Source organism: Octodon degus, unplaced genomic scaffold, assembly GCF_000260255.1.
Source record: "Octodon degus isolate 3935 unplaced genomic scaffold, OctDeg1.0 scaffold00058, whole genome shotgun sequence".
Taxonomy (NCBI): domain Eukaryota; kingdom Metazoa; phylum Chordata; class Mammalia; order Rodentia; family Octodontidae; genus Octodon; species Octodon degus.
Genome location: NW_004524634.1, coordinates 5,392,037 through 5,410,163, shown reverse-complemented (window position 1 = coordinate 5,410,163; position 18,127 = coordinate 5,392,037). Strand labels below are relative to the sequence as shown.

At 44.7% G+C, this 18,127-nt stretch overlaps 1 protein-coding gene across 1 annotated transcript in view; it reads right to left on the bottom strand.

Annotated features, from left to right (window-relative positions):
* Positions 1 to 18,127, bottom strand: part of Tet3 (tet methylcytosine dioxygenase 3) — a 103,516-nt gene that overhangs the window by 7,583 nt on the left and 77,806 nt on the right. The window contains exons 6-10 of the mRNA XM_023718390.1: positions 15,563 to 15,653; positions 8,774 to 8,867; positions 3,432 to 3,640; positions 2,058 to 2,208; positions 472 to 561 (exon numbers count right to left, since the gene is read on the bottom strand). Coding sequence (XP_023574158.1) covers positions 472 to 561; positions 2,058 to 2,208; positions 3,432 to 3,640; positions 8,774 to 8,867; positions 15,563 to 15,653 — 635 coding nt within the window. The remainder of the gene's footprint in view (positions 1 to 471; positions 562 to 2,057; positions 2,209 to 3,431; positions 3,641 to 8,773; positions 8,868 to 15,562; positions 15,654 to 18,127) is intronic.

The window sequence follows — 18,127 nt, the reverse complement described above, 5'->3', positions numbered from 1 at the left end:
TTTTTTTTTGGACACAGATGCTTGAATTCACTGTGTAGCCCAGGTTGGCTTCAAACTTGGGAAGATCTTCCTGCCTCAGTCTCCCGAGTGCTGAGATTACAGGCATGTGCCACTATGCTTGACCCAAAACAACTGCTTTCAGGCTCTGTAGGAATGCTCTGTTTCTGGGTTACCTCAAGTACCCCCTGCCTCATCTGGAAGATAGAAGGGTACAGAAGGAGCTCAGGCCTCAGCAGTAGAAACCAGACCAGAAGGGGGGGGGGTGATCAGCAGGCACAGGGGTTGAAGAGCAGGGCTTCAGAGAGGCAGTGTAGGGTGTGGTATAAAAATGACTATCAAAGAACTACATCTTTGCTTTTTCTTCCTGAGTTCGTTCTGTAAGAATACAGTTCCAACTTCAGGGAGACTTAACCTCCCTCCTGGGCAAAGGGACACATGCCATGTGGGCAGGGAAAGGTGTGCGCCTAATACCTGGTTCTGATACGCCTGAGGGGCCAGCCGCTTGTACAGGGGAGCAACTTCGGTGGCCAGATCCTGGAAACTCTTCCGGAGTACCTCTTCCTGCGGAGAGAACAGAGTCATCACACACATGCAGTGTGGACAGTCGGCAACAAACAACCCTGAGCACAGGTGTGACGGTCATCTTCACCGAAAGCAGGAACCTGTTCATGTGTCCTGGGCCTAACTTAAATAAAATGACGAATTCAGCCCCTTGTTTAACCCAGCTACACTCCAAACACTCAGCAGCTCCGTATTTCTCCTGCACTAGATAGCAGAGAGCATTTCCATCATCAGAAAAATTTCCACTGGATGGAACTACTTTACTTTTTTATTTTATTTTATTTTATTTTTTGGTACTACTTTAGATAAAGCAGCACCACTCATTTACAACTAGGAAAGTCAGGTGTCCACAGCCTCTCTCTGGCCTTATACAGCAGCAAGCAGGGCTTGTTGGGAGGCTAAAGAGTTCATGAAGATGTAGGCAGGCAGAAATGGGGAGAGGAAAAGAACTAAGTAGACAGGGCTCAGCTGTCCCTTGAGCAGGATGACCAGGGCCTCGCCAGCTTCCTGGCTGTGCAGATGATGCCACCAGCGCAGCGGACCTCATGCCAGCGGAGCAGGGATGAGGACGAGCGTGGAGAGTCCTAGGCAGGTCTGGCACTGACTCTTGTCCTCCATGCTGGCCCTAGGGCCTTCCTCAAGCCACTGACCTCCCTGTGAACTGAGGGAGCAGTGCCCAGATCACGGCAAAATCCCAAAGAGAACAGATCCCTGTGAGGCACTCACCACAGTACCCAGCACATAGAAGTACACAAGAAACACTGACACAATGAGGGAAGAATCTACGGGGAATTGCGCCAGCATCTTTACATTCCCAGTAGCTCTTAGGTCTTGGTGGACCTGGGGCTCCTCTATTCACCAAAAATAACCTCATTTGTTGCTTCAGGGGAATGGGAGATCCTCTCTCAAATAGAAGTCCAGCATCAATTTGAGGGGCATTTGAGAGCTATTTTAAGCTCACAAAATAGTCTAAAAGCTATGTTTTGGGGAGTAAGAGTTGCAAATGCTCCCTTTCTTTTACAGAAAGTTTGGAGATGGCAGTGTACATGTGTATAGAGGCAACAGTGCAGAGCAGAGGTGCCCAGTGGACGTCCCTGCCACGGGAAGCAGGGACCAGTACTAAGTGCTTGAGGGCTGGAAGGCTGAGATGAGATCAAGATGCTGTCTAGATCCTAGTAATGGGAGCCAGCAACAAGATCCAGTATGTGCCCTCTCAGGAGCTGAGGCAGGAGGGGGAGGCTGGAGACAAAATGATGTGAGCTCAGAGGGCCAGAGGCCTGAGCTGCCCTTGCATTTGGAATTGAGTGGACACTACCTCTTGCTATGGCTATTGAGGCTCAGAGAAGAAATAGGGTGAAGCAAGCTGAGCTGATGCTCACGGTTTCCACACATCTGTGCTGCAGTGTGCCAATGCTGCCCACCATCTGACTGTGAAGGACCCTCAGTGGGAACAGGCGAGAGGGAGGGTCTCTGCACTCCCACACAGCTCTGCTCACCTCCTTGGGATTGTCCCCTGCAAGGCGGAACTTGCGAGGTGTCTTGCTTCGAGCGTATTTGCAGCCATTGAAGTACATACTCCAGGAGCAGCCGAAGGAGAAGGAGGCACCACAGGTGTTAGGGTCTTTGCCTTGGCAAGCGCAGGTCCGGCTGAAATGTACAAGACAGGGTATGTATACAGATGCATTATCTCTTTTCTAGAATCTTCTTTTTCCCTTGAGGGGAGGCCTTGTTGGAGCCTGGCATCTGGCAGCTTCCTGGTGACTGGGGCTCATCCTTTTCTACTCCATCCTTCCTCATATTTCCTTGAGCAGGAAGCCAGCTCCCAGAAACCATCTCTGCCACATCCCTGAGCTCAAACATCCAACCACAGTCTGCTTGTGGGAGAAACATGTGAGTTAAGACAGAGGAAGAATCAGTAAAAGCCCCGTGAGGGTCACACGGTGCCTTCTTTCTAATATCCTGACCAGCTCCAAAGTAGACCTCAAAACAGGGCATGGATGACATGAACCTCAGGATTGGGACCTGCTCGCTTTCTAAAGCTCAGCTGCCGGCAGGCCTTGAAACAAGCACACACTGACACCAACCTTCAAAGCTTAATAAAATCTGGAAACAACCCAAACTTTCCTCAGCTGGGGAATGGATAAACAAATGTGATGCTTCCCCACAGTGGAATACCACTCAGTGATTAAAAGGAATGCACTCCTGATGCATGTCAGCATAGATCAGCCTCAGAAGCATCACGCTTGGTACAACAAGCCCGGTGCAAAAGGCTCCACACCATATCATCCCACCTATGCGGCATTTTCCCAAAGGCAAAGCCTCAGGAACAGGAAATGAGATGCAGTTGCCAAGGGGGCAGGAAAAGTTGCTGATAAAAGGCCTACGGGAACTGGTGAAAGTGTTCCACACTGTCATTGTGGTGCTGGCTACATGACTGCAAACTTCATCAAAACTCTCCAAACTATATACCAAAAAGGATGATTATCATTGAAAATAAATATACCCTAGCCCAAAATGGGGAAAAAACAGCAATAAGGTAGGCTTTGTAAAGATCATCAATATCTTACATTTGTTACACACATAAACACTTTTTTACACTTATTAACAATGTTATCAGGATGTCGGCCTTGGTTGGGGGTTTAACAGTGAAGCTAAGCCAACTCACCAGTCTTTCCCAAGGGAGAGCTGGCACCCATGTCAGGGTCTCTGGATAAGCATTGCCCTGCTACCACTCTTACTCTTTAAACAAACAGCCAGGGGGGAGGAAAAACTTACCCACACTGCCAAGAATTCACATACCTGCTGCCCAGGGCCCTGCTGGGGACCTTTGCCCTACCCCCTACCCTGAATCACTGTACCCTACCACATACTCATCATTGAGGCCACATCTCCGGCTGGTGGGGTTCCCATACTTCCGGAGGGTATCAGTGAGCTCTTGGTAGAGGGTGTCTCCCAGGCTGCGCGGGATGCCCTCCCAGGCCAGGATGAGGATGACAATCACGGCGTTCTGGCAGTGGTGGCCTGCCCGATGCCGCACCAGGCAGAGCAGCTTCTCCTCCAGTGTGTGCCTGCGGATCACCTGTAGGGACATTAGGCGGCATCATTATCTGCTTGAGCCACAACGCCTCACTGCTACACAGAGCTGGGGGTGCCGATCTTTTGGGTAGTGTCCCACAAGTGTCATCCTGATGACAGCAACCACACAAGTTAAGAGATCATTATAATTAAGGAACGAAAAACGCTGAAAAGCTGTAATAGCAAAGTTGAAGATACTGGTGTCTTAACATAGTTTTAGAGGTTAAAAAAAATACAGAGGGGCCAGGGAGATGGCTCAGTAGAATAAGTGCTTGCCTGGCACGCGCAAAGGTCTGAGTTCATTCCCTGGTTAAAAAAAAAAAAAAAAATACAGAGGTAAAATTGTAAGCCAAAGGCTGGGGAGACAACTCAGTGGCATAAGTGCCTGCCTGGCAAGTGCAAGGTCCTGAGTTTGATCCCCGGTACCAAAAAACAAAACAAAACAAAATTGTAAGCTAAAATATAGCTACAGATTTTTACGTTGTCCTAAAACATTTGCAGAGAAAATGCAGCATATCATATGTTGTTAGTTTATAAAAAGCAAGGGATTCAGCACTGTGGAAGACAGTTTGTGGTTCCTCAGAAAGTGACAGAATTAACATACAAGGTGTGACTGGAAACCCATGGTGGGTGTTTGAATAAATAATTGATTACAGTAAAAGACACATTGCCATCAATCCCCTTTAAAACATTCCCTCTCACTTCAAACACACTTATCCCATCATTCTTGCCACTTTCTGAAGCAGTTCTGGAGGTCCTCTTTCATGACAGTCTTCAGTTATGCTATCCTGGCTACTTCAATGTCCTGCCCTGGTTCAAAACATTAACATCTCAAGATCATTTTGACAGAGGAAAAGCCACAAGTCCACAGTGCCAGATCCCGTGAATGAGGTGGATGGGGCCACATGCTCGTTTTTTTCCCCTCAGTCTGGGGGTGTTATGGTTTGTGTATAGGTGTCCCCCCAAACCTCATGCAGTCTTGGGGCAGCCTCTGGAGTTTGTGATTGATTACTGTGGGTGTGGATGCTGCACCTGCCTGGGGCAGGTGATTTGCATTACAATGTAAGGTGGGAAGAGAAGCTAGCTGCTTGAGCTGCTGCTACCCCTCCCTTGAGCTCTTGCTCTTTGCCACCACCATGAAAAGTTGCCCTCTGCTGTGTGCTGCTCTGCCTTGGACCCAGCTGAGTATGGACTGAAGCCTCCAGTAACTGTAAGCTAAATAAACCTTTCCTTCCTTCATTTTGAGTGTCGAGTATTGGTCCCAGCAACGAGAGAAGAGTAACTAAGACAGGGGGGCTGAACTTTTAGCCTTTGTACTGAGTTACAACTCCATCCTCTTTCTAAATTTTAAAATTTTGAGACAAGGTCTTACTTATTTATTAAAGCCACTAAGTGACACAGATGAGGCTTGAATTTGCAATGCCCCTGCCTCAGCCTCCCAGAATACTGGGCCACCATGCCCGATCACACCACAATGTTTTTCCTGCCTTTCTGCTGGATGACACTTGGCAGCAGCATTCCCTGTATACTCAATCATATAAAAAGAGGACTTCCAGAACTGTAGTAAGGTAAGAATGATGAGATAAATGTGTTCAAAGTGAGCGTGAATATTTTACAGGAACTAATGGAAATGTGTCCTTTAGGGTAAAGAAGTTTTTTAATACATTTAAATATTTACCATATATTTTGATCACCCTTTGTACAATCCAGCAATTCTATGACTTACAATGTACCCAAGAGAACTAAGTGCAGGAACTCAGATAATTACATACATATGTCATTTACAGTGTGATTCACCAGATGTGGAAATGACTCAATTGTCTATCAGATGAACAGGTAAACAAAATATGGCATCTATGTATACAACATAATATTAGTTGGCCATAAAAAGGAATGAAATTCTGGCACATGAAACGTAGCTGAACCCTGAAAGCATTAAGCTGAGTGAAGTAAGTCAGACACAAAGGACAAATATTTTATGATGCTGCTCATATGACATGCCTAGAATAGAATCATAGAGACAGAAAGCAGCTTAGAGGTTATCAGAGGTGGGGGAGGAGGAAATCAAGAGTTACTCCTAATGGGTAGAGTGTTTCACTTGGGGATAACGGCAAAGTCTTGGAATTAGACTACAGTGGTGGTTGGCAAACAATACAGATGTTTAATACTATTGATCTGGACCCTTAAAATGGTTAAAATAGCCAACTTTATGATACATGTGTCAATTTTGATATATACACATATACCATAATTTTTAAAAATGGCATACCAAAGCTGTTGAATTGTGCACTTTAACTGAATAATAAAGCCTGTAAATTATTAAGAAAATTGTTTCAAAAACTGGCTCTGGGCCTGGCGCTGCTCTGCTGCTCAGGACCTGGATCTGTCCTCATTCAGGTTCTGATGCCCTCCACACACACAAGGATGCATCGGGATGAAGGTCCTGGGAGCTGGGCAGTGAGGAGGCTGAATCTCCCCCACAGGACCCCACGTAACTGCAGCCATACGCAAGGAGGGCGCCGAGAGCAGTGGTGGACTGAAGAAGATGGGGGAGAGTCAGGCAGCAGGACAAGGCTACAAGGGTCTTCAGGGATCTGTACAAGCATGTCAGCAGGGTTTTACCAAACTGCTTCACACCCTGGGAAAGGGGGAAATGCGTGGGAAAATGAAGGGACAGGGAAACCAGCTGGGAGATCCTAGCATAACATAAGCAAACACGGATGAAGCCCTGAACTATGGCAGTGGGCAATGAAATGAAAAATAATGAATTCCAGAGACATTTGGGAGAAAAGTGACTTTGGACCACCTGCCTGCAAGGGCTGAGGGACTGGGCAAAGTCCTGGTAACTTCTACACTCTGAGGATTTGGAGACTGGTGTGGTGTCAAGTGGAAGGGTGGAAGTGTCCTGGGATCAAGCGACTCTGTATACCTGATCAACTATTTCCACTAGGCTTCAGCACAGGGGGCCTGGAGCTCAGGGGACGCCTGCACTGCAGACAGATGTGGTTGCAAGTGCTCCTAGGCAGGAGCTGCGGTGCACAGGGGTAGCCAAGCTGGCAATACCAATGAGGAAGTGGGCCTGGTGCCAGGCCGGGCAGTGATGTGGACCATAGCAATGTGAGGATATCCACTGATCTCAAAGGGTAGGAATTTTACAGGAAAAAAATAAAAATACAGAATTTTACATGAAATTCCCCCCTTTAAAAACATGAGCACCACGTTCAGGTTTTTTTGCTATGGTGGTAACATATACACTGCACGTAATGTACCATTTAAGTGTATGCTCTGGTGGCATTAGGTACATTCACACTGCTGTGCGACCGTCACCATCTCCAGAACATTTTCACCTTGCAAAATTGACATTTTAGGGGCCGGGGAGATGGCTCAGTGGAATAAGCGCTTCCTTGGCAAGCGCAAGGGTCTGAGTTCAATTCCCGGTTCCGCAAAAAAAAAAAAAAAAAAAAAAAAAACCAACTGACATTTTATTCATTAAACAACTAACTCTCCATTCATCCCTCCTGATAACCTGTGGTAACTGCCATTTGACCTTTTGTCTCTATGGATTTAATTCCTCTGGGTACCTCTGACATCATATAAAATCTGTCCTTTTTGTGACTGGTTTGTAATGTCCTCAAGGCTCATCTGTGTCAGATAGTATGTTCTGAAACTTCTTTCAAACTTTTTTTGTTGTTGTTGTTGGAACCAGGAATTGAACTCAGACCCTTGCATTTGCCAGGGAAGCGCTTATTCCACTCAGCCATCTCCCTGGCACCTTTTTTCAAACTTTTAAAGGATAGTTTGCATACTAAAGGAAACCTGTCTGGCCAGGAATTCTTGCTTTGAGGCAAGGTGATGCTGGTACCTCCTTGCTGAAGGAGTACTATACTTGGAGGTACCACACTTGTATTATGTTTAAAACTGTATTTTGGAAATCATCAATAAGTTGTTAAGTAATATATCATATTATAACTCCCTGTCATTGTCTGGCTCCCCACAGACTAAGCTGGACATGTCATGGGCCTCAACACATGCCTGTGGACACTGGTAAGACAGTGGTCCTGTGGTTAGGGTGTTCAAGGCATTATGGTCAGCCTTTGCTTACTGCCTAAGGTACCTGCTGATTAAATGCACTCATGGGTCATGTGTTCAGAGCATACAGTGGGACACCCAACCAGCCAAAGTTGTAACTAAGGCTTTGTCACTTTGGCTTCCCAAGTGGCAAATGCACAAATGTTATCTGGCACAATAGACAGCTTCTTAAGGCCTCTGAACCAAGTCTATGTCTACACTTAAAACTTGAAAAAAGCAAGGTGGTCTGTGGTGACACTCCTCTGATGAAGCCCAGAAGGGTATAACACATAAAAATGTAAAATCAAAGGCCAAGGAGAGGCACAAATACACCAACCCATAAGCACCGCAATGTGAACAGTTCACGTCTTGTGGAAGAATGGTTTTCTTTGAGCAGGAATTCCCTGAGCAGGAACTAAGGGCAGTAAACACCTCACAGAAAGCAAAACTTACCCTCCCACAGAAGGCTTGGTTTTAGCCTCAGGGCCTTTCTGATTCCTCCTCAATATACCATGATAGGCCTTCAGATGCCTGCTTTCTGACCTCTGCTGCCTTTACCTCTGCTCTCTGGCCCAAGAAGCACGTACCGAGCCTGTTTCTCCATTTACCCCTGGGCCTCTGAATATTCCCGGGCACTCCCTCCTTCCCATGTTTGGCACCTTTCATATTTTGTACAGGTCATCTTACCAGGAGGCATTCCCCAAGGGCTCTCCTGGTTGACCCACTGTGTTCTCAGGTCATTTTTACAATACATTTCTTGGATACTCACGGTGTGCCTTGACCTTTTCCCTCAAGTCCTGGCCAGTCAGGTCTAGAATTTGTCAGGCACACTGCTTTTAGCTGTAGATACTGAGGTACTAGTTGTAGGGTGGGAGTGGGAGGAAGGTGTGCTCTTCTTCAAAGTTCTACCTCCTCTACAAGTTGGAGATGAGACAGGTACTCCCAGTACCCCATGCGGTAGGAGCATCCCAGACGCAAACATAGAGGTGAACCTTTGCTGGAAGACAAAACCCAGGCTCTAGACGTAGGGCCAGGTGGAGTGAGGCAGCATACAGGAGATGACACTCACCCACTTTGCAATGGGGCACCCTCTGGAACTCTTCCCCTCCTTCCCGGTATAGATGACCTTCTCAATCCGGATGGCTTTTCCCTTCTCTCCATACCTAGAGGGAAACAGAAGCCCACATGAGCACAGCAGGACTTCAAAGGAGGACAGTTTACAGTAGAAAGACACACCCTGGAGGGTTTAATGAGAGTTTCTAGTTACCATGGGGCCAACTGAGAAAAAAGAAGAATGTTTAAATTCTCTGCTTAGAAGCCCAAGGGACACAGTGGTTACTTCTAGGTCCCCAGGCCGTAGCTCACCTGCCTCTTCTCCACTTCTGTCCATCTGGCTCACCTCTGTCTCAAGACAGAGGGGCAGTCAGGGAGAATGTCCCTGATTATTGCCTGAGCCTCCAGAAGGATCTTGAAGCCAAAGGCTAGTTGAGTCAAAACCAACCTGTTAGCTAAGTCACCCCGAGACCTAGTCATACATTCAAAATATGAAAGAAAATAAATTCGGCAAAAACTTATTTTTCTTTTTTAATTACCCAAGCTGACTTTTGAACATGACAAATAGCTAAGGGGAGGGGAGGGACTCTACCACACACATACACTGGTGCCCATGTACTGAGGGATAGCAGACATTCTGGTTCCTGCACATACTACCTTTCTGGCCCATATACTTAGTGCTGCAGAGCCTCAGGTCTCTAGGACCATCTTCTCATCATCTACATCATGTTCAGAGGTAATGAAATTATGGTCCCAGATATAAACCAGCCTCCCCAAGGCCACACAACTATATGGGACTAGGTATAACCCAAGTACAGCATGGGAGGTAGACAGACTAGGTTTAAGTGCCCACCTAGCCTCTTTCTTTCTTTGTTTTTTTGTTTTCTTTCTTTCTTTTTTTTTGTACCAAGGATCGAGCCCGGACCTCACACTTGTCAGGTGGGCACTGTGCTACCAATCTGCTTCCCTGACCCCAGCAACTTTCATGATATATATAACCGGCCAAACTGCTAAACTTTTCAAAGCTTCAGTTTTTCAATTTATAAAATGTGGACAAAAAATTGTTTTTATCTGTTAGGATTGGTGAAGAGCAAATGGTGATCTACACTGAGTACACTATTTATAGTGCTTTAAAATTCCTAACATGAAGAAGGAGTCCAATTCAATATTTGTAGTAATATAAACACCACCCTACTGAACCATCTTAATCGCAATAGATTTTCATCTCAGATACATTATTACATTACATCTGCAGACAACGGTCACCTGTCACTTCCACTCTTCCACCCTTCATGCCTCTTGTCTGAGTTGGCCTAGTGCTTCGGACATGCTAGCAGGTCTCTCTGCTTATTTTTCAACTTCACTGAAAATATTTCCAAGAATTTACCACTGAGCATGAAGTTGGCTGGGCCAGGAGAAAGACTTTTTTTTTCTTTTTTTTTGAAACTGGGGATTGAACTCAGCCTTGCGCTTGCCAGGGAAGCGCTTATTCTACTGAGCCATCTCCCTGGTCCCCAAGAAAGACTTTCTTACTTGAAAATTACTACTAAGGGTCTCCTAAGGATTAAATCTTAAGAGATTTTAATCTCCTAAGGATTTAAATTAAGCACGAACTTGCATGAATTATACTTTTATCATCTCAGGAGATAGGTGATTGAATGGGTTTTTTTTCCTTTGATCAGTTAATATGGTATACTTATTAACAGTCTAAATCAAATTATCTTTATGTTTCTATATAAGCTTGACTTGATCATTGCATATTTTAATATACTATTTAATACAGCATAATGTTATCATAGCTATTAAAATTTAAAGTGGACATAGTCTTTACCATATCCATTACACCTATAGGAATTATTACCTCAAAAATCAGTGCACAAATGCATTGTGCTGCGAACAGTGGTCCAACAATGGGGAAGAGGGGTTATACTTGGTTCAGTATCACTTCATATATATACTTACACCTTTGTAAGTGCTTAGAAAGGTTAGAGGTAAACATCAAACCTTTAAAAAGTTTCTTCTAAGAAGAATGTTGGAGAGATTTATATACTCTGTACTTAAAGACTTTTTATTCTTTAACAAGTGTTTCATTTTTGTAGTTAAAAAGGAGAACAAAGATTTTCTTTAAATGCTGACCTAAGGGTTCCAGATTGCTCAAGAGCTCAGTGGAAGGGTAAGAAGATCCTCTGATCATTACAGCATTAAAATTTGAAGGTTTCATTAATCCCTTACAAAAGTACTTGGAGACAGGACCCAGAGCTTCTGTAGCATGATCTGTATCATGAGGAAAATATCACATCATGCTGCTCTTTGTCTGCTTCCTGGACAACTCAGTTCAGTACGCATTTATCAGGCAGTCACCTGCAAGCACAGGCCCAGCATGCCTGTCGGGAGGGCAGCCTGAGGTGACCACACGACTCTCACTGAGACAGGGGACTATCAAGTTCCTCACAGGAAGGTGAGCTGAGGACACAGATGCCGGCTTTCCCACCAGCTCCTTCCCTATCATTCTGTCCTTGGAAGAAACAAGTCTTGCAGTGAGCTTCAAATCAGAGAGCATTTAAATAAAAGGGCCAGGCACTGCCTAATCTGCCAGACATTTTCTTTTAAACAGAACTGTTTGTGTTTAAAGACAACCAGTCAACTCATTCTTCTTCTTAAATGTTTTAATTTCTAACTTTTCATGGAAAGGCCCTTCTAGTATATAAACTCTGAGGCCCTAAACTAAGTCTGCAAGGATGGGTTAAAACCTTTCTCTAAAGCTGGACATGGTGGTCCACTTCTGTAATCCCAATATTCTAGGAGGCTGAGGCAGGGGTGTTGAGAGCTTGAGCCCAGCCTGGACAACTAATGAGACCCTGTCACAAAAACGAATAAAAAAACAATCCAAATATTAAAACCAAAAAAGCGGGTCGGGGAGATGGCTCAGTAGAATAAGTGCTTCCCTGGCAAGCACAAGGACCTGAGTTCAATCCCCGGTTCCACCAAAAACCACAACAACAACAAAAAAAGTTCACACACACACACACACACACACACACATATGCTGGGGATGCAGCTCAGTGTGAAGGTACTGGGTTTAATTTCTGGTACCCTGCCCCCCAAAATTAACTGATCGTCTTAATCAGGAACTGGGATCAGTAGCATTGCCTCACCTCAAGACGGGGAATCAGCACTCAGCTCTTGGGTCCCATTGCAAACCCACCAGATCAGCTCGGCCCAGTGCTCTGTGCTTTCACAGCCCCCAGGAGCTTCTGAGGCCTGCTCAAGATTAACAACTACTGCTGTAAAGCTGTGGTGCCCCACTCTGCCAGAGGAATGAACCCAGAGCCTTCATGTTGAGTTATGTTCACAGCCCCTCCCTCCTTTACTTTGTTTGTTTTGAGACCAGTCTTGCTAAGTTGCCGAGGCTGGCCTCAGACTTTGGATCTTCTTGCCTCAGCCTCCCAGAGTGCAAGAATTATAGGCATGTGCTTCTGTACTCTGCTTAAAACTGCACTTCTTCAGACTTAACTCTACCACTGAAAGGGGTTAGGTACCTCAAAGCTTCAAAAAGTTGCTAGCACAGCTCTGCTTCTTTGTCTCTAGAACAAGATTTAATGGACTCCCAGGCAGTAGAAAATCTCTTCCCAGACAGAATTCAAAAAGCTCTAGGTACCACACCACTGTCCAATAGGAACTTGACAAGTGATTCCAGTTACCTATGACAATGAGGATAACTTGGGCACCTAAGAGGTATGACATCCATAAATAAATGGGGATATTTTAGGATTTGTTTTCATCCTTTCTCTTTTTCTCCAAATCTGTACCAGGGAAGCTATAAACACCAATGTCCCCTAATTTCAGTTTATTTCTTCTCCCTGACTTTTGGCTAACTCCTGGCAGTAGAGTGGTCTTGTAGAGAAAGAGTAAAGGGAAAGGTCTAGAGAAAGAGACAGGTAGGCCCCTTCAAACTGAGCCCCCCGACAGGGGAGCTTCCCCATTCACACACTGCCCCACCCCCGCCCCTGGGTCCAGAAAGGATCCCAAGAGGTCTATGAAATACAAAGAACAAGTGACAAAATCAGAGAAAAGGGGGGAAAAGATTTGTTGGTAAAGAAAACATGAAGGTAGGGCCAAATAGATCAGCGGATTAAAGCCCCTGCAAGCAGGTACAGGGGGTTCGATCCCCCGGGGCCTGCCATGCTGGCCCCATCCTCGGGACACCCTGAGAGGGCAATTGAGATTGGGAATAGCTGCGCGGGCCTATAATCCCAACTCTTGGGAGGCTGTGAACAGGCGGATCACTATGAGTCTGATCTAGTAGTGAGACCCTGAACACCCTGCAGACCCTTCCCTAAAATACAGAAAAAAAATAATAAAATAAATAAAAAGAAAACATGAAGGGAGAGGGACAGGGAGAGAAGGACAGGGAGAGGGAGAGGGTGAGGAGAGACTGGGGAGAGAAAAAGAGACAGACAGCCACACACACAGGACTGAACCCAGTCCTTCACAATGAGCTACACTTCCAGCCCTTTTTTATTTGTAGGCAGTGTCTTGCTGGGTCACTAAGTTGCCCAGAATGAACTCAGACCCCTGCTCTGGCCTCCTGGAGTGTGGCGATCACAGCTGTGCACTGCCATGCTCAGGGTGTGCACGCTTTTGACAGCTGAACCTGGAGTATCTTGTCATGTATGAAATCGAAGACATTAAAGCCTCCTTGTCAGAAGTACTTATGAGTGACCTAAAAAGGCTCTCATGACCAAAGGTTAGATATCACATTCTTGGGGTGGGGGGTGAGGGGACACAGACTCTGGCTTTAAAGTTATTAGCAACCAAAATGAAGATGAAAATACAATCTGTTTATGATTTACAAGGTCTTTAAGATAAAAATAAACCAGTTGCTGAGGAAAAGCACAAATATTCCTGGTATTGAGAAGAACTGCTCCCTTAGACCAAGTTTTGAAGAATTTACAGTTGGCTGTTACAATTTTTAAAACAATGAGAAAAAACCCACAAACTCCACAAATCTCAACTCTATTATTACCTCTTAATCCTTACTTCAAAATGTACTGTTCTATAGTTAAAAGATTTTTAGAGAGATGTCTATAAATCTCATAAATTACCCACAAGCCAAAAAAGCAAAACCAAAAAAATAAACACTGATCCCAGATCAAACTTAAACATCAGACCCCCTGAAGCAAAGAACCATGTTGACTTTCCTTATAAAAATCATGGGCCAAATGCTGCCTGCTTCAATGTGGAACATGCAGGGCATACACGTGGCCACACAAAACAAGCATGTACAACACATGCACTCTTAAAACCAGTTTTGTCCTTGTAGACTCAGAAGTGTCCTTAAGTCAGGATTGAATTTGCAGAATGGGCCTCTGGTCAGATACTTTTATCATGGGCTACTCTGAATACAAGTGTCTCCAGTTGGTACCAGAAATTAAGAGCAACTATGGCAGACTAGTGACCTCCGTCCACTGTACCTCTCAGGCATTCAGTTAAAAATCGTGTTCTATTCTCTACTGACAGGACTAGTTTGGCTCTCCTGGGCAGACAAAATCTGGTTCTCAAATTTGTAGAAATTCAGTCTTCCATGCATTATTTGTCCATGTATAAGCAAATGTGTCTGTGTCTAGGTCACTACTGTCTTTATTTTAAAATGCTACTGCTTATTATATAACAAATGCAATCAGGGTATTAAGTATATGAGGTGGACAAAGACTGCTCACCCCTTACATAGTACTGGTAACGAATACTAAGTATGCTTTAGGTATCAGCTCAGTCTCCTCTAAACCTCCCACAGTGACTTCTGCAGCTTATCCTCACGGCGCCTCCACAATGTGTGCAGTTTCATCTTCACGTCTATCTTGTAGATAAGGAAGCTGAGTCATAGAGGAATGTGCCAATCACTGAAAGTCTCAGCAGTAAGTGGCAGGGATTCCACTCTAGCTCTAGCATCCATGTTCTCACCCACCAAGCAACGTTACTTCTGCATAGACCAAAACTCAAGAGTATTTACTACCTGCTGTGGACACATGCATAGATTTTAGGCTCTTACCTATAAGAACAGCTTTATAAAACACAACTGTCAAGTAAAATTTCTACAGTTTTGAATTTGAATGTCAATATAGACTTATGATATATTTAACCACTAACAATAACAAAAATTAAAATGGTAGACAAAAGTTCAAGTTGTATCAGGTACAACTTAGGTCTTTCTACTGAAATGGCCTTAAAAAAGAAAAGATAACTCACTGTAGCAATGAGTACCCCGGTACCCAGTCTGCTTTCTAAATACTTTTTCTGCCAATAAAAGGAATTAAGACTTCTTGGATAAATGTACATGAGTCCAGGACATCTTGACATACTAGCAACCAAGACAGGATAGCACTTATGAAGTGTTTCTGGGGGAAAGAGGAGAAACAAAAACAACCTGATTGCAATCAGGCCTTTAGTGCTGACTACCAGTTTACAGGACTCACAGAGAGTAGAAGAGCACGTGAAATACCACCATGCGAAAGCTATAAGCAAAATTCGAACTGTGGGACGCGAACACTGCAGGACTATAACCACATAGCCATGTTCTTCAACAACAGAGTTTCAGGAGAAAGACAAAGGGAGCTTACGGTGGGCTGACATACGCCAGTAGGCTGAGCGAGACCTACAAGGAGTGAAAGTGTTTCCCTCATTCAACCTGTCACCATATGGACATTATGGCCTCTTTTCTGTGGACAAGACAATGAAAATGAGAGCGCTGAAAATCCACATCCCTGTAACTCCACCATGGCCTCTCAAATACCTATGAAACACTCACCGCTCCTCCATGAGTTCCCGGATAGAAGCTACTGTGGGGCCAGATCCCAGATGAGTGTAATACGGACCTTCATCCTTCTCCACTATTTGCTCTGCAACAACACCAAGAGTAAGTGTTATTTGGAGATATCAATTAGTCAGCATTAATTTAATGGCAAACAACCAGTAGGAATATCAATTAGACATGTTACAAAGCAGGAAACTCAGATGGGTCATAATTATGTGAAACATGTTCTATTCCTTCAGAAATCAGGAAACCCAGTAAAACTGCAATAAAACATCATAACATATCCCACCAAATGGACAAAAATTTAGAAATCCGAAAATACCAAGCACTGTCAAGACTGTGGTCTAGCCACCTGGCAATTCACCTCACCATTTACCCAGTAAAGCTGAACGGTTGCACACGCATGGCCCAGCAGGTCCACCTCTATATAGCCACTTGAGATCAGGCTCAGCAAGCTACTCCAAGTAGACTAGCAAAGGGATTCAATGCCCATGCTCACAGCAGCATCACTTACAACCAGGAAGTGTAAATAAGCCAAATGCCCAGCAACAGACAAATGAAAACATTAAATATAGTATATGCATACAATGGAGTATTATTCACCCCTAAAAAATAAGGGAAGTTCTCATAAATGCTATTACATGGATGAACCTTGGAAATATTATGCTAAATAAAATACATCAAACAGGCCAGCCTGATAGCTCAGCAGACTAAAGTGCCTGCTTAGGCAGAGCACAATGGCTAGGGTTCTATCCCTGGTGTGCTGTGCTGGCCCCACCCGCGGGGTGTAGTGAGATGACAACTGAGACTGGGTGTGGTGGCACCCGCCTGTAATCCCAGCACTTGGGAGGCTGAAAACAGGAGAATCACTACGAGTCTGATCTACGTAGTGAGACCCTGCAGACCCTGTATACCCTGTCCTAAACACAGGAAAAAAGAAAAAATCAAACACAACAGTGGGTGTCGTGGTACACACCTGTGGTCCCAGGCCTCAGGAACTGAGGCAGAAAGGTTGCTGTGAGTTCAAGGCCAGCCTGGGCTACATAGTGAGACCCTGTTTCAAACCAAAAGCCAAACACTGCCACAAAAAGGGACAAATACTACTTGCTTCTACTTAAATTATCTAAAAGAGGAAAATTCATAAAGACTCCAAGTAGATTAGAGGTGATCAGGGACTGACAGAAGGAACAGAGAGGCACTGCCTCACAGAGCTGCTGTGTAGGGTGATGAAAAGGTTTTGGAAAGAGCGGTGACAGTTGCACGATCCTTTGAATGCCACTGAATGGTATCCACACTTAAATATCACTGAAGTGGCCACTGTTCTATTTTATACATCCTAGCATAAAGTACTAACGCTTGCTATAACATGGGCAAGCCTTGAAAACATTAACTTAAAGGAAACCAGCAAGACACAGGAAGATCCACTGAGGTGAGATACCCAGAACAGATAAATATATAAAACCAAAAACAGATGGCAGTTGCAGGAGGAAGAGATGGTGACTGCTTAGTGGATCGAATTTCAGAAATGTTTTAGGACTTGACAAGCAGTGCTCTCCCAACACTGTGAAGATATTCTACTCTGCTGAAGCGCTCATTTCAAAATGGTTAATTTCACAGTATATGAAGTTTGCCTCAAGTTTAAAAAATAAACACACTATTGATTTATGTAAAAACATGAATGAGGGGTGTGTGTGTATGTGTGTACATGTTACCATAGACTGAACCCAGGAACCTTCACACTGAGTTACATCCCCAGCCCTTACTTTCCATTATGAGTCATGGTCTTGCTAGAGTACTAAGTTCCCAAGAAGTGTGGTCCAAGGTTGTGACTTTCCTGCCTCAGCCTCCCAGAGATTACAGGCATATACTATGTCCAGATAGGGGGAGGGGTATATTGAGGACTGAAACCAGGGCCTGTGCACTGTGTTACATCCCCAGCTCTCCCCACCCCTTTGAGACAGAGTATTGCAAAGTCATTAAGTCGTTCAAACTTGCAGTCTTCTCGTCTCAGCCTCCTAGAGTGCTGAGGTCTCAGGCTTGTCAGCCATGCTCAGCCCCATGGGTGAGATTTAAATGAATTTTTCCAAGTGAAGGAAACAAGACTACAAAGGCTACATAACAATAACTCTGAAAAAAGTGTTCTGATTAGATACTAGAAGGCTAGGAACAAGAACAACTATTCACATAGTAGTATATGTACTACAGTTGATAAGTTTGTTTCATGTCTAAGGAAACATGCCAGCTAAATGCAGCATTGTGTCTTACATTGAATCCTAGAACACAAAAAGGATATTAGTGGAAAACTGTTAAAAATTTAAAACTCTTGGGCTGGGGAGATGGCTCGGTGACCTAAGCACCTGCCTGGTAAGCACGAGAACCTGGGTTTGATCCCCTGTACCATATGCCATGCAGGCCCCAGAACCCAGGGGGTGGGGGTGCTGGCCACAAAAACCAGGCATGGTGGTGCATGCCTGTAATCCCATCACTGGGAAGCTGAGACAGAAGGATTACTATGAGTCCAAGCCATGTACGAGACCCTGTACACCAGAGAAAGAGAGA